This window comes from Peromyscus californicus, unplaced genomic scaffold (assembly GCF_007827085.1).
Source record: "Peromyscus californicus insignis strain IS unplaced genomic scaffold, ASM782708v3 Scaffold_11__1_contigs__length_118956290, whole genome shotgun sequence".
In the NCBI taxonomy this organism is placed as follows: Eukaryota; Metazoa; Chordata; class Mammalia; order Rodentia; family Cricetidae; genus Peromyscus; species Peromyscus californicus.
This window is the reverse complement of record NW_026294402.1, coordinates 45114289-45138349: the sequence shown is the minus strand read 5'-3', so window position 1 is coordinate 45138349 and position 24061 is coordinate 45114289. Positions and strand designations below refer to the sequence as shown.

The window sequence follows — 24061 nt, the reverse complement described above, 5'->3', positions numbered from 1 at the left end:
TTCTTATGATATTCAGAAGCAGTATCAGAACTGCCATTGTTTAAATGTGAGAAAGTGTGGGGGACCAGCCCCCACCTTTACCTGGGTACTCTTGAGGAGTAAGGGATAAGAGATTTAGATAGAAGGATAGAAGGGAGGGTAACTGATAGAAACACAGGATCGCCTCGGGAGGGCCTGGATCCTATCCACCGGCCCAGAACTTCATTCAAAACGCTTTTTATAACAGTGCCAAGGGACGAGGCAAAAGACCTCCTCCTTGCTAGTTACAACCAAGTGTAGACCCTTTCAAACACCTGGTACCCAGGCCCATGGTCCAGTCATCCTCTTATGCAGTCCTGCTGGGTAAAGCAAGCTCAGGTCTCACCTCTGAGGGCTCCCACAGGAAAGAAGGGACGGGGGAGGAAGAAAGTCCTCCCCCCTCCTCTGGGGCCGGAGAATACCAAAGGATTTCAGATAATTTTGAGGAAAAACAGAACCCATGCCTGTCAGTCTTCACGTGTATCACATTTCTATGTGCCCCTTCTTTGATTTATTTTATTCTCAAAAACAAAATCCACTCAGCAGCCATGCATTTGTGCTTGCACTTATTGATAATCCTAGGTACTTTGAACTTCTTGCCAACTTATCCATAGTTTCTAGAAGCAGGAGGCCCATCCCACCATAGAGGCAGGCATAGCAGGACGTAGGAGGCATCAGGAAGCAGTGGTCAGAGTGTGCTCTTCACACCTGCCATTCTTAAGGTAGCCTAGGGCAATTTGAACCAAAGAGGAAGACCCTCCATCCCACCGGAGTAATTCCATCTCATCCTTTCACATACTACTTCCTCATAGTTTTAAAATGGTTTTTGTTTTGGTATGAGACTGGCCTTTAATCTGCAGTCCTCCAGCCTCAGCCTCCAAGTTCAAGTGCTGGGATTATAGGCTTGCACAACTCTGCCTGGTTCCCCGTAGCTTCTATTAGAAGAAATAATTCTGTCTTAGGAAAAAAAGCAAAAGACCAGCAAAATGAGTTGGCATGGGTAAAGGTGCTTGCCAAACCTAAGATCAAAGGTTTGCATCACCTCTGCCCAGCTTCATTGAGTATTCCCAGTTGGGAAGCGGAAGGATTCATTAGAGATGTGTTCATCAAGAAGAGGTGTAACTGCAGAAAGCAAGATCTGGAAGGCAGAACTGGCCCTTGTTAGCAGCTTAATTTTGCTTTTTTAAATTTTTAGTTTAATTAAATGAATTAATTACTGAGATAGGGTCTCACTCACCTGGATGGCCTGGAACTCAGAGATCCCAGTGCTGGGATTAAAGGCATGCACCACCATGCCCTGCTGTTTTTCTTCACGGGGAACTCTGCTATGTAATCTAGTCTGGTCTTGAACTTTTGAACTTACTATGCTGCTCAGGTTATCTTTGAGCTTGACATCCTCTATTTCAGCTGAGGAAAACAGTAGCTGAATAACCTATTACCTGTGGTCCCAGACCCCGGTGTTAGCTGTATTTCATCACATTGGAGTATTTATCATAATGTCAAGTACAGCCTTTGAGACGCTCTGAGAACACTTTTAGTGCTGAAATCCGTGCTACTGTCCTGCTTGGTAGTTCTGGTAATTTGGCTTCCATGTAACTGACTTTCAGCAGTACATCTGATACCATCTTAGAATCCTGTGAGTTCCACACAAGGGCTGCCCTTGAGGTGTTTTCAGTAACTCTCAGAATGAACCACTGTCTGCAGTCCTGGTAGGACAGATACAGTTATCTCCATATCCACCAGAGTATCCAGATCTCCAGAAAAGTCTTCGTATGTGTTCAGCACAGGTGCAGTTTTTTTCCCAGATTGTTTTGATTTCAGGACTTGGAGGGCCAACTCCATTTTTTTTTTTTTTTTTTTGTTCTGGGGACCGTTTCTAAGTACTTAAAAAACATTGATTTAAATCCCTAACATTTACATGAGGGTAGTATAGTCAGTCATTTATTTCTTGGTAATGTGTTGGCAAACTGATTCAAGGATAGAAGTCTGTAGACTTGAGTTCCCTGTATACATGGATATAGTATTTGGGAGGTAGAGTAGGGCCTCTATTACTGAGCTATGCCTCTACCTCAGTACACTTTAATCGTTTAATCATTTCCAGTTACTTCTAATGCCTAAAGCAACAGTGCTGTGTGAATAGTTGTTACACTGTATTACTTAGGAAATAGTTGCAAGAATAGAAAGTATATGTGCCAAGTTCAGATGCACAAGGTAACATTTGACCTACAGTTGAATGAATTTAGGGATGCTGAACCTGTGGACAGAAGGTTGACTATACTGTTCCCATGTTCCCATGTTCAAGACTCGAAATAGAGTCACAGAGAGGTTAAGTAGTTTGTAAAAGCAAAACGAAACCAAACCAATGCCAGTAGTTTGAATGTGCAAGACCTTTTACTTGAAAAACCCTGGTAAAGTTGTAAGAATGATGGAGTCCTGGTCCCATAATGTTTTTCTTTCTGCTTAAGGCTTTGAAGTACAAGAAGAAGGTTATCTGGCAAAAATCCTGGTCCCTGAAGGCACAAGGGATGTTCCCCTGGGAACCCCACTTTGTATCATAGTAGAAAAGCAGGAAGATATACCAGCCTTTGCAGACTACAGGCCAACGGAAGTGACCAGCTTAAAGCCACAGGCACCACCACCTGTCCCACCCCCGGTAGGTGTGCTTCTGGATTGGGAAATTATTCTTTCAGCCAGATGATAGCCTAGGTTCCTGTGTGTCCAGATCTGCCACGTAGGGAAGTGACCGGCAACACCTGTTAACCTGTGGTGGATAGCATGTGCCATCCACATGATAGTTAGTAGTTTGCCACCATCTTGAGTCCTGCTGAGAACAAAACTGAGTTACATGTTCAACCTCCTGCTTTGGGTGTGAAGATCATGCCCATGAGAGGTGATGCTTTCACTCCACATTTTCTGTTGCTTTATTAAATGCTTGTTTTCATTTTCATTTCTGGTATTTGTGTATTGTAGTTGATGAACATGCATTTTGGACTTTGAACCCTGATCTGACGTGATGTTAGAGTCATACACTTGTACTCTTCAGCATATACCTCTGTGGGTTTAGAAAAGGTGCACGTTTCCTCACTGTCTTGTATTGATGGGGATGTTGTCACGGAGCAGTGTAGTCCATTCCTTAACACACTAGAGACATTGGACCTGGTGGTATCATTTTATATCCTGAAGTGAGTAAAGGCAGAAATCAGGTTAGTTCTCCTCAGTGAAAATAAAGAAGTAGCAGAAGCTAGGCCTGTGGTAGTTCAAGCACTTGGAGTGGCTGAGGCAGGAGGATCACCATAGGTTACAAAGTCTCAAAGGAGGAAAAATGACAGGTGATAAGTATGTTATTCACAAGTCTGATGCATTTATCTAATTATTCTTTACCAGTAAAAAATCGGGAGTCAGATATTAGGGTAAGAACCTGAAAGATGAGAGAAACATCAGAGCAGCCACCAGTGACCTTCTCTCTTCGTTCCTCATCCCAAAGGGCTGAGTCCTCTCTCAGACCTGCTTTATTACTTCCTGTCTCCTATCTGTCCTCAGTCCTCCAAAGCCTCTATGGTTAATGGTTTTGGTCAGCTAGTGGCTAGCTCCGCCCTCTGACTCCAGGCAAGCTTTATTGTCAGAGTACGATCAAAATATCACACAACCACAGGTCAGTTTAATTCTACATCTCTTCTATTATCACGACTTGTTTCTGTCTCTGACAGAAAGTGTTCTTGTCATTCATATTGTACGTTAGTCAAGCCAGAAAAGTGCATTTGTGGTCTTTTGGGAAGTGTAGTAGAGTATTATTTTAAGGTGTGTTACTTTTGTTTAACTCTGTGACGCTTTGTTACTGTGCCTGTGTAAAATACCTGATGATCTAATAAAGAACTAGTCAATAGCAAAGCAGGGGAAAGGATAGGCGGGGCTGGCAGGCAGAGAGTATAAGTAGAAGGAGAAATCTGGGAAGGGGGATTGAAGATCGAGCAGCCAGAGGAGGAGGACACCAGGAGCCAGTCACTCAGCTACACACACAGCGAGCCATGGAGTAAGAGTAAGATACAGCCAGGGGGTGGTGGCGCACGCCTTTAGTCCCAGCACTCGGAGGCAGAGGCAGGCGGATCTCTGTGAGTTTGAGGCCAGCCTGGTCTACAGAGTGAGTTCCAGGAAAGGCGCAAAACTACACAGAGAAACCCTGTCTCAAAAAACCAAAAAAAAAAAAAAAAAAAAAAGAGTAAGATACAGTAGTAAGAGAACAGGAAAAGCCCAGAGGCAAAAGGTAGGTGGAATAAGTTAAAGAAAGCTGGTAAGAAACAAGCCAAGCTAAGGCCGAGCATTAATAATTAAGAACAAGTCTCTGTGTGAGGTTTATTTGGGAGCTGGGTGGTGGACCCTCCAGAAGAGCCAAAGAGAATAATAACCTCCAACAACAGGGAAGAAAGTAAACATCACTAATTATTATAAAGACTTACTGTATAAAATATGCAATGATGAGTGGATACTTTCTAACTTTTTTCCAAGGTGGCAGCTGCTCCTCCCACTCCCCAGCCTCTAGCGCCTACACCCTCAGCCCCTCCTGCTGGACCAAAGGGGAGGATATTTGTTAGCCCTCTTGCAAAGAAGTTGGCAGCAGAGAGAGGGATTGACCTCACCCAAGTTAAAGGTAAGTTCTTTGTAAAGAAAGACGTTATAAAGTTAAAGTTTAGCTAAATGGTGTCCCTAAGACCAGGGCATACAACTGTGTGGGAAGGAGATACCTTTGTTCCTTCATGGAGCAGGGAAAGCATCTTTGTGTTTTATTTTACCGCCTATGTAATTTGTATGCCTTTTAAAATGTTCCTCTAGTCATAGGAAATCTTTTAATAGTAATGATGAGGAAAGGAAACATCATTCCACATTTGTCTTCAGAACTCTGAGGAGCTCCCTTAGTCTTTTAGGAACTTCGACTCAGGAAAACCCAGGTTTTGTGGCTTTGATGCAGAAAAGAGTTTCAGGACTTGTCAGGGTAAAAAGTTGTTCATAAACTGGGTGTGGCGGCACATGCCTTTTAATCCCAGCACTCCTGAGGCAGATGCAGGCGGATCTCTCAGTTTGAGGCCAGCCTGGTCTACAGAGTGAGTTCCAGGTTAGCCAGAGCTACACAGAGAAACCCTGTCTCAAGGAGACAAAAAGAAGAAGAAGAAAGATGCTCACAAAAGAATGGTGTAGTTTAGAAAAAGATATTTTATTGAAGATTTTAAAGCATGGGGATTAAGAGAAATATGCTCAGAGAAATAGTAATTGTAGATGTAACCAACGGTCTTATTAAATAAGAAACACAGAGCCGATTCAGAGAAGAAAGCCAAGAGGTCAGAGCTAAGAGCCTCACCCTTCCTGATTCAGGGATCCTCTCCAGCCAAGAGAGCTCTCCGAAAAGGACCTACTTCCTGTGTGTCTGTCTTTAAAGTCTTCCTGTTCTGCCTTCTCATTGGTTGTAAACCCAAACATGTGACTGCCTCGTCACTGCCTGAATGTACCGCCCTCCAGGTCCTTAAAGGCGTGCGCCACCGCCGCCACGTACTTGCTATGGCTCTAATAGCTCTGACCCCCAGACAACTTTATTTATTAACATACAATTAAAATCACATTTCAGTACAAGTAAAATACCACCACAAGTAATATATACCCAAATGTAGGTATGGGCTTTTTAAGGGGGAGTCCTAGAAGGTCAGACATACCCAAGTGTAAGTGTGGCTCTACCAGGGAGAGCTGTAATGAAATGTCTGACTATTGGCCATATGTACCACTTTGGCAACCTTCTTCTCCCTCCCTCCCTCCTTCCCTTGGTAAATGAGATTATGGGGCGGCTCTGAAGGTGCAGGGGATGGAATTATAATATGATAATGTAACCAGGAGCCACTAGGGGTGCACAAGGGCTTTAGTATTGGTCTTGTACTGTAAGTGGGGTTTCTGGTGAGCGTCCTAGAAAATTGCAGGTTTATCATTCGGAAGGGGGACAGCCTTCAGCAAATGTTAATTGCTGGAATTCCTCTCAGCTGGTGAGAGGCTTCAGTCTACTTCAAGGTGAGGGGCTCCTTTCCCTTCTCATATCCCCATAATTCTCCCTGTCTTTCTTACTTGTTGGCAAAAGTGTATGTGTTTGTTGAGCAATATTGAGTTATAGAACTTGGCTATGTAATGGATGTCAGTGCTAGGTTGGTGGAGTGTAGCAACAAGCAAAACAGGGCTGGTGAGGTGGCTCATCAGGTAAAGGTGCTGCTGATGTCCTGAGTACTGTCCTATCCCGGGACCCACATGGTGGAGACAGAGAACTGGCTCCTGTCCTCTGACCTCTGTGGACAGCGTGACACCGCATGCATGGGTTGAGCTCAGGTCATCAGGCTTGGCAGCAACAACCTTACACATTGAGCCTCTCAACAGCCCGGCTCTTTCTTTCCCTTTTTTATTCATTTATTTAATTTAATTTTTATTTATTTATTTATTTATTCATTTATTCGATACTGGGGGTTGAACCTACGATCTCATTTATGCTAGGTGGGTACTGTAACACTCATGTATATTCTTAGCCCCTCTCTTTACTTTTATTTTGAGATAGCATCTCAGAATAAAAAAAAAAATTGCCCAGACTGGCCTTGAACTTGCAGTGTTCTCTCTTCAGCCTCCTGAGTAGTTAGGCTCACAGGCCTGAACCACTAGGTCCTGTTTTAAATTCTGTATTCTTCCCATTACCCTGTGCTGCCTGTCCCTGCTCTACCAGCCATAGTCACTGAAGGAAACCACAATTATGTCCTCAGATCTGTAGTTGTGTGCACTCAGCCTGGTTTCCCCCGACCACCAGGCTGCTGTTTTGTTGTTAGAGGTCAAGCTGATCTCAAGACAGCATGATTCTGCCATTCTTCATCCTTTGTGCTGAGCATCGGGGACAAGGGTAAGGTGTCTCATAGAGCGGAGGGGCTGAGTTAACAACTGCCTGAAGAACCTGGCCTAGTAGGGTCGTTTGTGGGAGAGTTAGAGGCACTGGTTATTTGAACAGAGGGATAAATTGAAGAATCCTAGTATTGTTTTCATGCAGGCAGGGTTAAGCAATCCCTTTACTCTTAGCTAAGCAGATAGTTATTTAGTACTGTCTATGTGTCAAGTACCTGTGCATAAGATGGAGAACATTCCGACTTCACTGGCCAACAGTAGAGAATGAGTGAGCAAAAGTCTACCGTAGTGAAGAATGGGATCCAGACCTAGACTGCTCAGGTTTAAATGTCAGCTCTGCCTTATGCTAGCAGTGTGACCTTTTCTGACTCTGTAACTTGTATACAAAAATAATACTTAATAAGTTGTGAAGGTTAATAAGTAAACAGTGCTTTTGCAGAGAAAACATATTAGCTGTCCTGGCTCTAAACTTTTATTATGAACTGAGATGACTAAAGAGCTAAAAAGGAATAGACTCAGTGATAAACCTGGCCATGAGTGACGGTGACAGGACATGGTGACTTTTAGGCAGGGTGGGTGAGGAGGATCTTTTCCAAGGAGGTGGCATGTGATCTCATTTGGAAGACAAGGAGTCGTCTGTGAGCCAGCCATGTGAAGTATTGGAGAAAAGCGTTTTGCAGAGGTCGATATGCCAGCAGCACATGGTCTGGGATCATACAAACCTGACATGCTTGAGGAAGGCGGCTGGGACTGTAGCACAGCAGTAGAGCACTTGTCTAGCATTGTGTGAATGGTAACATTCACAAGGCACAAAAATGTCTTCAGCTGTTGCCAGGGTCCCCTGGGGAGCAAATTGCCCTCCTTGAGAATCTGGTCCATTAGAAACAGTTGGGGTGACACGGGACAGAATGGTTTGGCAGGAAACAGAATTCTTGAGAATATAAAAAGAAATGGGATTGGCTTTTAGTAGAATTTAGGACATTTTGTCTGCTTTGAGATTATGGATGGCTGGTTGGTGGAAAATAAGAATCCTGCCTGCTACTGTCTGATCTGTAAATTAAGGTTATCTGATAAGCTTGGGGATGAGTCTAGGAAGGGCTGAGGCCAGAGAGATCATAAAGCAGTCTCCTAGGGGTTGGGAACAGTGTGAAGGAGCCAGCTAGGTTCTGGGAAGCTTCTGGACATCTGTTTTAGGTTTTCAGTTCTGAGCTGAGTTAGTCAGTCAAGTGTGTGCTTTTTATCCCAAGCAACATTGAGTCACTAATGAGAAGATAAGCGAGTTCTAGTTTTACAAGGGAATGCTCTAACAGTTCCTGAAGAATGTCATTTGGGGAAGGCAGGGAGGGGCCAAAGGAAGGGAGGAAAGGTCAGGGTCAGTGAGATGGAAGCTTCAGTGGAGTCGGAGTCTCCTTCGTTTTACTTTTTTTTTGCTTTTGTACTGAGAATTGAACCAGGCTTTTGTGCCTGCTAGGCAAGTTCTGCACCACTGAGCCCTGTCCCCACCCTGGAGTAGGGTAGGGGTGAGGTTGATGAGACTTTGCAGTAGAGGGTGGAAGTGGCCGAGACCCAGTGAGCTTAGATTGTGTGGTGTTTCCTGGCACCAAGTACTTGGAGTTTTTTCCATATAACCACCAACTGAGTCTCCAACAGTTCTGCCCAGTTCTGACATCAACTACCCAGAGTTAGTGTGAGACTACGATGTAAGACTGCTCTTACTTCAGATTCTTTTAAAGTCCCCAGGGCCACTTGTTTGTGTAACTCATTAGCCATGAGTTAAGAATTGCCAATTCTCCTTGGGTTTGAAATTAGTTAAAATGACTGATAGACCTTCTTATATACTATTAGTCTACTGTAGTGAGTACAGCTCAGACACAGCCAATGGAAGAGATGAATAGGACAAAGTATAGTGGGGAGGGATGCACAGAGCACCCATGTATTTATTCTCTGGGCTTGCCATCCTTCCAACACATTGCTGTCTGCACCAACTAGGAAGTTGACTGGATCTCACCATTCAAAGCATTATTTTCATAGAGGCGTCATCATAAAGACATTGTTGACTAAATCACTGGCCAGTGTTCATTGAATTCCACTTCCAGTCCCTCTTAGTGGAATTGGTGCAGGAAGCAGGGGAGTGGAGGAGGAGATGGGGAGGAGACTGGAAAGAAGACTGAAAGTTACCATCCTTTAATCACCTGTTTGGTCTTTAGGCCAACTAGGCTGATGTCCCTTATCCAGATGCCCCGCCCTCCTTAGTCACCTCATTAGCATAAACTGATGTGTAAAGAAGCTTGATTGAAAATAAAAAAACAAATACTTATCATTTGGAACAAAGACCACGCATATCTGTGTTTCTCATATCACAGTGCTAGCAAAAGGAAGATTGTTTCTGTTATGGATTTCAAGGATTTAAGCTTATTTATTTATTCGTTATTGGGACTGAAGGGCATGTGTGAGGGCTAAGGCATATGTGTGGAGTTTAGGACGACTTTGTAAGATGGTTCTCTTTTACCTTTGTGGGTTCTGAGGATTGAACTCTCTGGTCATTAGATGTATATATCAAGTACCTTTGCCCACAAGCCATCTCATCAGCCCTCAAGAGATGTTTAAGAACTAGAAATAACATGGTCTGGGATTTGACCTTAGAAGCTAGGAGCAGGGGGCTTTTGTTTGTGGGAAGAAAACATAGTTTGACAGATGAAAGAACTCAGAAGTCTGAATTGGATTGTTGTCCCCAAGAGAATGAGAATCACGATGAAATTTACTTTAATGAATGGAACTAATTATGATTAGTAGATGAGAGACAGTAGGTTGTATGTCTAGATGCCTGGAAATTCAGAGGGAGTTGAAGAATTGAGTCAGAGGGTGGGAGGGGGTTGAGACAGGGTCTCATGTAGCCCAGTCTAGCCTCAAACCTTGGTATATGGCCAAGGATGATCTTATATTCCTGATCCTCCTGCCTCTACCTTCTGAGTGCTGAAATTTCAAGTGCCCATCACTATACCTGGCTGGGAGTTTAGGTTTTTGAGAGGACAGGGACTAGGCTCATACTCCAACCCCAAGTTACTGAGTGGAGGAAGGAGCAAGAGAAAGAAAGAAAGAAAGAAAGAGAGAGAGAGGAGAGAGAGAGAGAGGGAGGGGAGGGAGGGAGGGAGGGAGAGAGAGAGAGAGAGAGAGAGAGAGAGAGAGAGAGAGAGAGAGAGAGAGAGAGAAACAAACAAAACTCCATTGTAAAGGACCAGAAGTCAAATAGAGGGGCAGGGTGCTTAGCAAATTTAGCCAAAACATTACCTACTGAGGAAGAAACTATTGAGGCTTAATTCCTGGGCTGTGGAGTTCAGGTGGTCTGACGATCACCCCATAATGTGTATTTGGTGCAAACCACCTTTTGCCTCACTGTCCCATTTCATTTTCACAATGTTGCTGTGAACAAGGCTGTTGCTGTAATGCCCATCCTGCAACTGAAACAGGTGACTGTGGCCAGCTGTCTAATGTGACGGAACTCTGCATTTTTATTGCCAGTCTGGTATTCTTCCCTTTATCCATATTGGTTACGATCACCTGATGTACTTTCTTGGGGAGTTAGGCAAGGCGATGAAAAGCATTGGCTAACTCAGCAAACTGACGGTAGCTGATTTCCTCCTGAGGGATGGAGGGCCGTGGCATCACGCTCGGCACTGGTTGCAGAGGGAGGTTATGGTTTCTGTGTGCTGAAAAGGCGAGGATCTAATAGAGGTACTGCCACCTCTGTTCTAGAGCTCCTGGTGAGGATAAACAGTTCTAGCCAACTCTGTTTTCATAACGAAGGAAAGGAATTGGGAAGAACTGCACACAACGGGAATCCTTTAAAAGGCTGCCATGGGGGAAGATGAATCAATTTGACCAATTTTTTTCTAGAAGTGGGCCAGTGTAAAAGGTATTATAATAACTAAATTCCGAATCTGCTTCAAGGTCAGGATGACGTATTTGGGCCTAAGCCTAAACCTGAGATGTTATAGATGGGAGGAGGGAGGGGAAATTGAAACAGTTAAGCCTGTGAGGGAAGTAGGCCTTTCAAAGGCCTTGCAGTGTTTGCTCCTTGGTTTGTGGCACAGGTTGGTTTAGTTTTGGCTAGTGTGAAAAACCTGTAAATTGTGGGAAATGAATGATTCTAAAGATGAGATCATTGCAGTTACATCATCATCCATTATTACATTCTGAAGAAGAAAGGTTTATTTGTTCAGAAAATTGTCAATCTCTTACAAAGAAATACTTTATGGTCAAATAAGAGTCTGTTTCAGGGTTCAATGAGTTGAGGTTTCTCTTTTGTTTTTTTTTTTTTGTTGTTGTTGTTGATGTTTTTGTTTGTTTTTTTTTAGATAACCATAGCCAACAGCTAATTTTCCTTTTAGATTTATAAACTATGATCTGTATTATCTCTGTCAGTATTTCCTGACTTAAAAGTAAGGAAATAAGCAAAGTATAGAGTTCAGTTTAACTAGATGAAACTCTAAAAGAAAAATGATTACTATTTGCAGTAGCTACAAAGAACCAGTATTGATCCAGGGCATTCTGTATCTTCAGGGTCACAGTACTGACCTTGGAGAGCCAATGGTCTGCTGTCACATATGTGATATTTATGTTTCTTCAGGAACGGGACCAGAAGGCAGAATCATCAAGAAGGATATTGACTCTTTTGTGCCTTCTAAGGCTGCTCCTGTGAGTTATATTTGGCTTCTTAAAATTGTTATTATTGTGGGAACTGAACCCAGGGCTCTGCACATGCTTGGCAAGCACTCCTGTGACTGAGCTGCATCCCTGGCCCATAGCCCGCATTTTTATATATATAATTCTTGAATTTAAAAATGCTTTGCTTTCTCTCCACCCCTGCACCCTGTTGTTGGTTGCTTTTGTTCTTTAGCTCTTTGCTCTCTGTGGGGCCCATCACCCAGCTCCCAAATAAATCACACATGGAGGTGTATTATTACTTATGAATGCCCGGCCTTAGCTTGGCTTGTTTCTAGCCAGCTTTTCTTAACTTTTTATTTATTTATTTATTTATTTTTGTTTTTTGAGACAGGGTTTCTCTGTGTAGCTTTGCGCCTTTCCTGGAACTCACTTGGTAGTCCAGGCTGGCCTCGAACTCACAGAGATCCACCTGGCTCTGCCTCCCGAGTGCTGGGATTAAAGGCGTGAGCCACCACCGCCTGGCCAGCTTTTCTTAACTTTAAGCTATCCCATCTACCTTTTGCCTCTGAGCTTTTACCTTTGTCTATTTCTGTATCTTTTCTTTCCTTCTTACCTTGTGTCTGGCTGGCCCCTTCTTTTCTCACTCCTTGATCTCTCTTGCTTCTGTTCCTCCTCCCAGATTTCTCCTTCTATTTATTCTTCTGCCTGCCAGCCCCACCTGTCCCTCTCCTGCCCCACTATTGGCTGTTCAGCTCTTTACTAGACTATCAGGTATTTTAGACAGGCACAGTAACATAGAGTTAAACAAATGCAACATAAAAGAAAGCAACACATCTTTGCATCATTAAACAAATGTCCCACAGCATAAACACATGTAACACATCTTAAAATAACATTCCACAACAGCTCCTCACCTTTTCCAGTGGTGCTGAGGAACCAGGTTTGAACTTGAAATTGTACTGCTTCAGCATCTTGAGTGCTGTTGGGATTTTAAGTGTGCACCACCATGCCTGACTGCCTTTACAATGTCAGTAAAAACCAGTCATTGAATATACTCTTCCTCAAAAAATGATAACGCTTAAAACATGATTTAGAGTTGTAGTTTTAAAAAAAAATGAAGAACAACCCTCTTAATTGCACAGCCTAATTCAAGTCCCTTTGCTTCCGGGGATGGAACCAGCTATTCTTTAGAACTTGGCTGTCTCACTTTGGCAGGTAGTCCTCCACAGCAGTAGCATCTCACGGGTGGTCCTCCAGCCTTCACTAAGATCAACACAGTCACTAACTGCTTTCTTTTCCCTCTTAGGCTCCAGCAGCTGCCATGGCTCTCCCGGGTCCAAGAGTGGCACCAACTCCTACAGGTGTCTTCACAGATATCCCCATCAGCAACATTCGCCGAGTAAGAGCTCCACCACAGTCTGGAACCAGAGCTGTTGGGAATTTTCACTCTGGTTGTTTAGTTGTGCCATAGTTTAAAACACCGAAAAGGACGTTGCTAGTTGAAAATGCTGGATTATTAGCGTAAGGGAGGTTGATTTGGTCAGTTGGGTCATTGGGATAAAGAAGTCTCTGTTTGGCTAATCTATTAGAAGGTGCAGTCCTTTGTCTTCCTGCTCTGATGTGTAAGGTAAGCTACCAGGGAGCTGAGTGAAGAGGTAAGCAACTGAGTTAGGTAAGTCTGGACTCAGTTAAGAGAACTGATGTTGAAATCTCTCTGGTTTCAGGTGATTGCACAGAGGCTAATGCAGTCGAAGCAGACCATACCTCATTATTACCTTTCCATTGATGTAAATATGGGAGAGGTGCTGTTGGTACGGAAGGAGCTTAATAAGGTAAACCTGGAAATTCTATCTTTCTCACTCAAGCTTTACAGTGCTGCCCATGTGCTCTGTTATTAGAAGCCAGTTAATGATAGAAAATTCCTGTCACTTGAATTGTTAAGGAGAGACTATCCTGAGGAATTCTCATTTAACTTTTTTTGATTTGTTGCAATGTTCGGACAGTGTCTCACTATGTACCTCACACCTGGAGCTCCATATAACAAGGCTGTGCTGACCTTGATGTTGGGATTGCAGGAGTGCACTACCACCTCCTGGCTTCTCTGTTAACTCTTATTAAAATTTAGCATTTCATTAAGACTCACTTGGGGGAACTGGAGAGATGGCTCAGTGGTTAAGAGCACTGGCTGCTCTTCCAGAGGACCTGGCTTCAATTCCTAGCACCCACATGGCAGTTCATAACTGCCTGTAACTCCAGTTCCAGGGGATCCGATACCTTCACACAGACATACATGCAGTCAAAACACGGGGTGCACATGAAGTAGAAATAAATAAAATATTTAAAAAAAAAAAAAGACTCACTTGTCTGTGGGTGGGTATTCGTCTAGCGAGTTCACTGTGCTTTGATGCTTGAGGCAGCTTTGCTTTGGTAGCTAAGAAGTGACCTCACGTGTTTGTAGTCAGACATTACCTGCCCACTGAGCTCAGCTTTGGGAACAGAGAGCATGAAGCAGTCTGTCTTCACTTTGAGTTATAATGGAATTGGGGCACTACTAAGTGTGACAAGGATGGACGATGGTTTTATGAAGGTGGCGGTATTCATTTGTAGACCAGTCTCTTTATGAAGCTGCCTCTCAATTGTATGCTGAATTGCACTGTGTGTGTTCAGTACTGGAGGAGTTAGTTCAGCACAGTTTAGAGAGACCAGTGATGGCCAGGGAGTTCACAGTGCTGTAAGACAGATGTGGCTGAACTATGGAAAACAGGAGGTGTTTGGATTGGCAGAGATGGTTGAGGATCGTAAGGGTTAAGGGCTTTAAGAGTGGAAATAAGGCTAGGAGATGGAGATCCATGAAGTGCCTGTTGCACGAGTATGAAGCTCTCCATCACTAACATAAAACATCAGGCGCTTTGATTGCCTGTAACCCCAGCACCGGGAGGCCAGAGACAGGGTCCCTGGTGTGCTTGCTAGCCAGTCTAGCTAAGTCGGTGAGCTCCGCATTCAGTGACAGACTTTGTCTCCAAAAATTAGAGAGTGGGCCTGGAGAGATGGCTTAGTAGTTAAGAGTGCTCTTACAGAGAATCCAGGTTCAGTTCCCAGCACCCACATGGTGGCTTATAGCCACCTGTAACTCCAGTTCCAAGCTATAGACCCTCATTCTGTAGGCAACAGGCTCACACATGGTGCAAATATGTACATGCAGGCAGAACACCTATACACATGAAATAAGCCTTCAAAAATAAATAATTAAATGATTAATAAATATAAATTAATAAATAAGAGAGCAAGTGAGGAAGGTGCTCAACCACATAAAATAAATTCTTTAAAAACTAGTGGAACAAAAGACCCCCATCACCTCCCTAGAGTAGTGTGCAGGACTCTTCTGACTTCTCTCCTGTTGTCACACTGAAGACACTCTGGTTATCTGCTGTTTCTCTTATTTTCGCAGTATTACACTCCTGTGCTTGTGTTCTCTCAGTGTACAGCCTGCTGTTCATGTGCCTTCCTCCTTCACCTCTTTAAGCACTTGGAAAGTATTGCCTTGACCACTTTCTGATTCTAAATTTACCACCTCCCTCCACCCGTTCACACAGCACTTTGTAAGATGCTGTATGTTTGACTGTTACTTATGCTTTTAGAAAGTGGGCTCCCCGAGAGCAGAAGTTTTGTTTATCGCTCACTGCTTCATACCCAGGCGTTAACATTATGTATCCAGCACACAGTGGACACAGTAGAGTTAAAATGACTACAGGGATTAAAGATAATGTCATGCAATTACTGTCAAAATATTGAAACGGAGCTGGAGAGACGGCTCCGGTTTAAAAACACTTGTTCTTGCAGAGGACCCATGTTCAATTCCCATCATCCACACATCCACTTACAACTGTCTGTAACTCCACTTTCAGGGGATCCAGCATATCTTCTGACCTCCACAGGCTCCTATTTGATGTCACACACACACACAGATAAATATATTTAAAATATTGAAATAGATGTATCCAATGTACTTGAGGTATTACTTTGAATGGCTCTTTTGAGCTATTCGTACCATTCTAATGCCATGCTCCATTCACACATTTGAAGTGTCCTACTCAGTGTCTTTCAGCATATATCCACGTTCCCACAGTAGACTTTGGAATGTTTTCATCACCCCAAATAGCCCTTTGCCACAATCCCATCAACCCCTCCATTCTCCCCCAGTCTTACATTTTTGACTTGGAAGATTAGCAGTAGGTGAATGTGGAATTCTCTAATAATCATGAAGTCTGGTCTTGACCAAATGCTTTTGATTTATCATATGGTTTCAAGGTTCAGCCATGTTGTAGCGTGTATCAGTTTTTCGTTTCTTTCTTTTTTTCTTTTTTAAGCTTTATTATTTGTGTGTTTGGTACCTGCAAATGTATGTGCACATGGGTGTGCAGGTGTCTACAGAGGTAAGCCAGAGGAGGGGACAGATCCCCTGGAGATCTTGTCTTGTTCTTGATTTTAGGGGGACTAACTTTTCAACCATTGAGTATGAGGATAGATAGTTATGGGGGTTTGTATACCTTTTTTTATCATCAGGAAGTTCCTTCTAAGTTCATTAACTTTTATTGTGAATGCTACTGAATTTTGTTAAAGTGTCTTTGAGCTGTTGAAGCAGTTCTGTTAGGGCATTACTTAATCTTTTTCTCTTTTAAGGAAAAAGATCTCACAATGATGCCCAGATCTTAGGGTTCAAATGATTCCCCTGCCTAAGCCTCTTGAGTAAATGAGACTATAGTTACATGCTGCTTTGCACACTTGGATTTGTAGATGTTCCTGAGCTGTCCATTCCTGAAACAAATTACATTTGGTCATAGCTAGTGACTGGTTTTTCTCAGCTAGTGTTCTATTAAGGGCTTTTCTGGTATATTTGTAAGATAATGCTTAGGTTTTAGACTGTTGGGTTTTTGTCTGGTTTTGGAATGAGACTAACACGGAGGAATTGTTAACTTGCTCTTCCATTTTTTAGAAGGCTAGGTGAAGAGTTCATGTTAGCCTTTAAATGTTTGGTAGAATTGGCCAGTAAAGCTGTAAAGGTTGATGGGCAGTGGAGGCGCATGCTTTTAATTCCACCACTTGGGAGGCAGAGGTAAGTGGATCTCTGTGATCTGCAGACTAGGCCAGCCTGGTCTAGTCTAGTCTACAGAGCTAGTTCCAGGACAAAGAAACCCTGTCTGGAAAACAAACAAACAAACAAAAGTTGTGTGATCTAGTCTTCTGTATGAGCATATTTCCATGACCAGTTTCATCTCTTTGATTGTGCTTATTCTGAGTTCGTATTCCTTATTGGTTTGTTTCTTCCTAGAAATTTGAATGGGTTGTCTGATTTGTTGGGTTGGGTATTCATAGTACTACTTTTTTATGTAGGAGAGACAGTGTGTCCCCCATTTCACTCCTAATCTGAGGAATTTGATTCCACTTCCTCTTTCTAAACGAAACATTTGTTAGTGTTGTTGTCATTTACTTAATCCTTAATATATATATTAATAAAAATATATACATATTTTTTTTTTTTATTTTTTTTGAGACAGGGTTTCTCTGTGTAGCCCTGGCTGTCCTGGATCTCGCTCTGTAGACCAGGCTGTCCTTGAACTCACAGAGATCTGACTGCCTCTGCCTCCCTAGTGCTGGGGATCAAAGGTGTGCACCACCACTGCCCAGCTTACTTGATCTTTTAAAAAGAAAAAGCCAACTTGGTTCAGTTGAGTGAAAATAGCAACATACCATAACTTAGGGTGTTCAGCTGCTTCGGTGCCAAGCAGGAAACACATAGCCCCTAAGGCCTCCATGAAACAAAGAACCAGCCTTCGGGGTGGGGGGGGAGTCTAATAAAACTAGTTGATTGTTGTTTTAACAGATGCTTGAAGGAAAAGGAAAAATCTCTGTCAACGACTTCATCATAAAAGCTTCAGCTTTGGCTTGTCTGAAAGTTCCCGAAGCAAACTCTTCTTGGATGGACACAGTTATAAGACAGTAAGTTGACTGGAGAACGTGCACACTGATCTGCAGTTTGCTCATGGTTGCTAACTGCAACTAGGGATGGGGGGTGTGACACCTATGGACAAACGGGTTTGAAACAGCATAAAATACTTGAGATGCTGTTCAACAGGTCAGTAAAGGCTGTGATTATTTATGACTGTGGGAGAGCAGGGTGGAGTCAGTAACCTGATCCCAGTGAGTTCTGACAGCTGTACTGAAAAGCACTTGTTGATGTATAGGCTCATGACTGGCTTGGTACATTTCATTAGGTCTTTCGAACCACTTCATCAGTTAGCTATTTTCACTTCCATTTTTTTGGTGAAGAAACAAGAGGCTCAGTGAGTTCTGTAGCTTGTCCCAAGTTAGTAAGTTGATCAGTGTCGGAATTCCAGCGCAAGCCTGGGCCTTTTCTAGTATGTTGGTAGACACTTTTCTATTATATTTTTTAAATTTATTTTTAGTTATGTATCTGAATGTATCTCTGTGTGTGGGTATGTGCATGTGAGTACGGATGCCCAAGGAGACCCGAGGCACCAAATCCTTTAGAACTGGAGTTATAGATAGTTGTTAGCTGCTTGACATAGGTCCTAAGAACCAAGTCTAGGTCCTCTGCAAGAGCTGTTTATGGCTTTTAACTGAGCCATCTCTCCAGCCCCAGGATTATTACAATTATTATTAAAAGAAAAAAAAACTGTTTTTTTTTTTCCCTTTGCTTTCTGTGCTCACACGCTCACATTACCACTTTCATGTGCCCTCAGAGATGAGCCAGTCAGTTTCCTGTGGGCAGCAGCTAGGTGCTTCATTCTGATTCTGTGTACCTGGAGATGGTGTCAGACCTCCGAGACTGTGCCTCAGTCCCACATGACTGCCCCCTCTTTAGATGCTACTCTCAGATCTGCTAGCTGACTCCAGACAGGTTTCCATGACCCCTTTAGCAGGACAGCTCACAGGAAATGCTGTGAGGAAAATACTCGAGTATACTGTCTTACTGTAAACAATTCTACAAAGGGTACAGATGAAGTTGAGGCCACCTTGACCTACAGAGTGAGACAGGTCTCAGCAGAGATGCTACTCAGGTGTCTCGGGCCTTTGCTGGTCTACTCTAGAAAAGATGGGGATTCCTGCTTGGTCTTCTGAGATGCGACCACCTCTGTGTCCTGGGGCACTCCGGTTTCTCCCCTGAGGTGTCTCTGCTTTTTCTGTTTTGTTCTCCTTCCTCGCTCCCTTCCTTTGTACTTCCCTGTCTACCTACCTTCCTGCTTCCCTCTTCCCTCTCTTTGATGGACATGTGTGCCATGGCCAACTTCAGGACGACTTAATGGGAGTACCTTTTCTCCTCCCACCATGTGAGTTCCCAGGATTGAACTGAAGTTGTGAGCTTGGCTGAGACACCTTTACCCACTGAGCCATCTTGCCAGCCCCAGCCCCGTGTGCCTGCTGTCACCCTTCGTTCTGGCTGCTCAAGCTTTGTTGCGGAGACTGTCCAGCCAGTGTACTTGCACTTCACACCCAGAAAGGAAGGCCAGCTTGTTTCATGCTGATTATGATGATGTTTTTGTGAGTCACTTGGCGGCTCACAAAAGGGAAGTTGAAGTGTGAAATCAGCCTTCTGATGGAGTTCTCTCCCATCCCCTTTCATCTTTTTAGAAGTACAAGTGAACGAGAAGACACATCAAGAGTTAACTTGTAGGATAGACGTCTCGGAACAGTAGCACAATTGCCTCTAAAATCTTTGTGTGTGTGTGTGTGTGTGTGTGTGTGTGTGTGTGTGTGTGTGTGTGTGTGTGTTTCTATGTCTGTGTGTGGGGTGTATCAAACTCAGGAATTTGTGCATAGGCAGGTGCTCTACCACAAAGCTACATCCTATGCACCTACAGTGTCTGAAGTAAATGTCCAAGATCCGTATTTTCTTTAGCCTGACACTTTTGTTCCCCCAGAGCAGAGGATGGAAGAACTGAGGGAGACCCCAGCTCTCCAACTCTTTTTTTTTTTTTTTTTAAGATTTATTTATTTTTTATAAGCATTGGTGCTTCACCTGCATGAATGTCTGTGTGAGGTGCCGGATCCCCTGGAACAGTTGTCAGCTGCCATGTGGGTGCTGAGAGCTGAACTCGGGTGCTCTCAGCCCCCAAGCCACGTCCCCAGCCCCCTGCAGCTGTTAATCCTTGATGTTGATGGGTTGGATCCTCTTTTCCTTCTCAACAGAAATCACGTGGTTGATGTCAGCGTTGCTGTCAGTACCCCTGCAGGACTTCTCACTCCTATTGTGTTTAATGCACACATAAAAGGACTGGAAACCATCGCGAGTGACGTTGTTTCTCTAGCATCCAAAGCCAGAGAGGGTAAACTGCAGCCTCATGAGTTCCAGGTAGGATGCTGTCATGACCTGTAAGGAGTGTGTGACTCCGAAGGTCAGCCTAATGCTTTTGTTGCATTGTCTGTTCGAATTTTGCTACATAGACATGATACTTGGTCTTGAAAATAAAGCAATTCAGTTAAATGGGAAAAGCTGAAAGGCATTTTCAAACTTGCATGGGAAAGCCAGCACAACTGACATTGTTTCTTATCATAATGTGTATCCTAGTCAATACTTTTTTTTTTTTTTTTTTTTTTTTGGTTTTTCGAGACAGGTTTCTTCCTGTAGTTTTGGTGCCTGTCCTGGATCCTGCTCTGTAGACCAGGCTGGCCTGGATCACAGAGATCCACCTGGCTCTGCCTCCTGAGTGCTGGGATTAAAGGCATGCACCAATGCTGCCCTGCAAGACTTTCTTAAATAAAAGATTATCTCATGGCTTTTTCTGAGAATATTTGTAATTTTCTCTGGGTTATGTTGACAATGTAATCTATTTTTATACTTTTTCCTTTAGGGTGGAACATTTACAATCTCCAATTTAGGAATGTTTGGAATTAAGAATTTCTCTGCGATTATTAACCCACCTCAGGCATGTATTTTGGCAATTGGTGCTTCAGAGGATAAACTGATCCCAGCAGATAATGAAAAAGGGTGAGTAGGAAAGTGGAGAAGGTGTTGGGAACAACTCAACTATATTATATTATTACTGGTTTTTATGTAGATATGGCTTTAGGTAGAGTCAGTAAATGCAGCATGAAATGTAAAGGGAAGCCACTTTGATTTTACTAACTTCAGTCAGTCATATTTGAGATGTGATCTTACTTGAGACTTCTAGATGGCAGGTTGGTACATTTTTTTTCTTCAAGAGTCAGATAGTAAATATTTTAGCTTTTTGGGCCATATGGCCTATTACTGATTTCTTGCCATTGTACTGTGAGAGCAGGCAAAAATACTATGCTAATGACTTCCAGGAAAGTAGATCTATATAAAAATAGACAGAAAGCAGACTTTGGCCTGTGTTGTATAGCTTGGCAACCCATGTTCTCAGGATGTATTTAGTTTTCTTTCAAGCTGTCAATTTGAGCTAAAAATAAAGAGTGGGTGGAACCAGTCTTCATGTGCAGAACTATAATCACAGCTGTTCTAGGGGCTGAATCAAGAGGGTTAGAAGTTCAAAGCCAGGCTGGGCGGTGGTGGTGGTGCATGCCTTTAATCTCAGCACTCAGGAGGCAGAGCCAGGTGGATCTCTGAGTTCGAGGCCAGCCTGGTCTACAGAGCGAGATCCAGGACAGGCACCAAAACTACATGGAGAAACCCTGCCTTGAAAAAAACCAAAAAAAAAAAAAAAAAAAAAAAAAAAAAGTTCAAAGCCTGCCTCAACTATCTGGCAAGTTCAAGACCAGCCTGGCTAACTGTCTCAGAACTTTAAAAACCAGGTTTTTTTGGTGATGGGTGTGATGGCACATGCCTTTAATCCCAGCACTTGGGAGGCAGAAGCAGGCCTGGTCTACAGAGTGAGTTTCAGGACAGCCAGAACTCTTATTACACAGAGAAACCCTGTCTTGGAAAAACAAACAGTTTTGTTTAAGACGCCTGGAGATATAGCTCAGTAGTTAAGCACTTACATAGCATATAAGAGACCTAAATTCGCTGGATGGCGGTGTCTTATACCTTTAGTCCCAGCACTTGGGAGCAGAGGCAGCCAGATCTCTGAGTTTGAGGCCAGCCTGGTCTACAAAGTCAGTTCCAAGACAGCAAGGACTAAACAGAGAAACCCTGTCTTAAAAAACAGAGAGAGCCGGGCGGTGGTGGCGCACGCCTTTAATCCCAGCACTCGGGAGGCAGAGCCAGGCGGATCTCTGTGAGTTCGAGGCCAGCCTGGACTACCAAGTGAGTTCCAGGAAAGGCGCAAAGCTACACAGAGAAACCCTGTCTCGAAAAACCAAAAAAAAAAAAAAAAAAAAAACAGAGAGAGAGAGAGAGAGAGAGAGAGAGAGAGAGACCCAAATTCAGTCCTCGAATGAATGATGAATGATGAGTGGATACTAATCTCCATGGGCAGGATTACAGGGAGGCATCAGCATCTCGGTGGCTGTTGTCTGGTTCATTGGTTTCTTTCAGAATATCCACTGATGTTCTTTCTTTCTAGCTTTGATGTGGCTAGCGTGATGTCCGTTACACTCAGCTGTGATCATCGAGTTGTGGATGGAGCGGTTGGAGCCCAGTGGCTTGCTGAGTTCAAAAAGTACCTTGAAAAGCCTGTAACAATGCTATTATAATTTACCCAAGAACTTCTATACTCTCTGCTGACATTATATTTATATGTTATTAAACAGGTGGTTCTTTTAAAGTTTCACTAGTTAAAATTTATTATTGAGTCTGTCCAGATAATTTATTTGTAATAGGCATTAATGAATCTTTTTTAAATGCCAATTACACCCAAATATTATACCCCTTTAAAATTAAACATCATTTTAAAGCTGAATATGCCTAGTGAAGGGACACGTGGCCTAACTCTTTGGTGAGAAGTCCTTCCTGGGGTAGAGGAGGGGTAGGATTATAGCTCCCTGCGGACTGGCTCATAAAGTAACATGGATGAGACCTGCAGTTTAATTGATTCAACTTACTTAGTGTGAGGGAAACAGAGTCATGAAAAATATTTCTCATGGGAAGAGTTTGAACTGAAGCTTTATTTTGGAATCTAACCCTAGAGTTTCCTATTACGTGATCTTGGTTTATCACATGAGAACCTCAAGAAAAATAAGTGAAACTTTTAAGAGTCAGCGTTTTCAACCAACTCTTATTTTTATATGAATCTCTAAATAAAATAGCTTTCCCTTCCTTAAGATAAAGATATAAGCCAGCTTCTTGGTATAAGTGAGAATTTATGTATTTATTTATAAGCAATTTCAATGTATAATTTGAGAATTCTGCAGTTTCCTCCAAATAAAAGAACATGCTTATTGAAATAAACAAGTTGCAGGAGTAGAATTTTCCTTCTAAGATGAATTGGATGTTAATTGTAAATGAATTCAGTTATCAAATGTTATTACTCAACTGGAGAACTCTTTGGAATGAGTATGGAATGTATATGGGAGAAGTTGTACATATGTAATATATGGTTTTAGAGTTGTATATGTGCCAAAGTCTATTTATCACCAGATCCTGCCTGAGAAGAAGTAGGAGAGAGGATGTTAGTGGGCAGTTTGCAGTGCTAACTATTATGTCCAAACTGGGCACGTAGCTGGGTAGCTTCAGCTACTCAGAAGGCTAAGAAAGTAGGATAGTTAGACAATATAGCAAGACTCGATATCTCAATAAAACAAACAAAAATGATGCCCAAAAACTTGATAATTTCTGGTTGGATAAAGTTTTTTTAAAAAGTGTATATTCAAGGGTTTGGTTTCTTAGCCCAATTCTGTCTCATTGGAGGGAAGAGCTTAAATAGGTGTCCCCTTACCGGCCTAAATGTTCCTTTCATTTTATTATGTTTTATCTTTCTTTTGGAGGGAAGAGGGCTGATATTGCAGGAACATTATCACAATTCCAGACTTCTGTTAAAATGGTGTATTTTAATAAATGTTTGGAATTACTTGTGACTTTAAAATAACCCTGACCAGTGCCTCCTTGTGTGTAATATGTGGGGCCATCCTCTGGAAGTTGAAGTGTTTCATCGGTGTTGAATCTGTTTCTAAATGTTTGTTATCACGTGGTGCACAAGTGACGCTCCAAATACTCCACAAACATCCAGCTGCTGTATCCCTGTAGACAGTTCAGTGCTGTGACCTACCTCTTTGGCACTGAGTGATCCTAGGCTGCACTGAATACTGTACAGAAAGAATATGCTTATCACAAGGGTCCATCATTAGCATGAGCCAAATCTAGTCAAATGTGGAGTTGAAAAATGACTCATTCTTTGCTAATGCTCTATTTTTCCGTTGGAAGAAAAATAAAAGTTTTTCGTCTGACAAAAAATATTCTGAGTTAAGACTTATCTCCCTTCTGATCTAAATCTGAACTTAGCCAACATAGTATCTGAAGGAAGTTAGAAACAGTGTTTTGGATCAAGAAAGATTGTTTAAAAATTAAACATGTTTTCAGTGTGTCAACTAA

The 24061-nt window shown here is 42.8% G+C and overlaps 1 protein-coding gene across 1 annotated transcript in view; it reads left to right on the top strand.

The window, feature by feature from the left end:
• The window catches only part of Dlat (dihydrolipoamide S-acetyltransferase), a 30228-nt gene extending 6167 nt beyond the window's left edge, over positions 1-24061 (top strand). Inside the window, exons 6-14 of the mRNA XM_052760164.1 lie at positions 2484-2671; positions 4522-4663; positions 11555-11622; positions 12899-12991; positions 13317-13424; positions 17474-17589; positions 19801-19963; positions 20463-20599; positions 22098-24061. Coding sequence (XP_052616124.1) covers positions 2484-2671; positions 4522-4663; positions 11555-11622; positions 12899-12991; positions 13317-13424; positions 17474-17589; positions 19801-19963; positions 20463-20599; positions 22098-22227 — 1145 coding nt within the window. The 3' untranslated portion in view covers positions 22228-24061. The remainder of the gene's footprint in view (positions 1-2483; positions 2672-4521; positions 4664-11554; positions 11623-12898; positions 12992-13316; positions 13425-17473; positions 17590-19800; positions 19964-20462; positions 20600-22097) is intronic.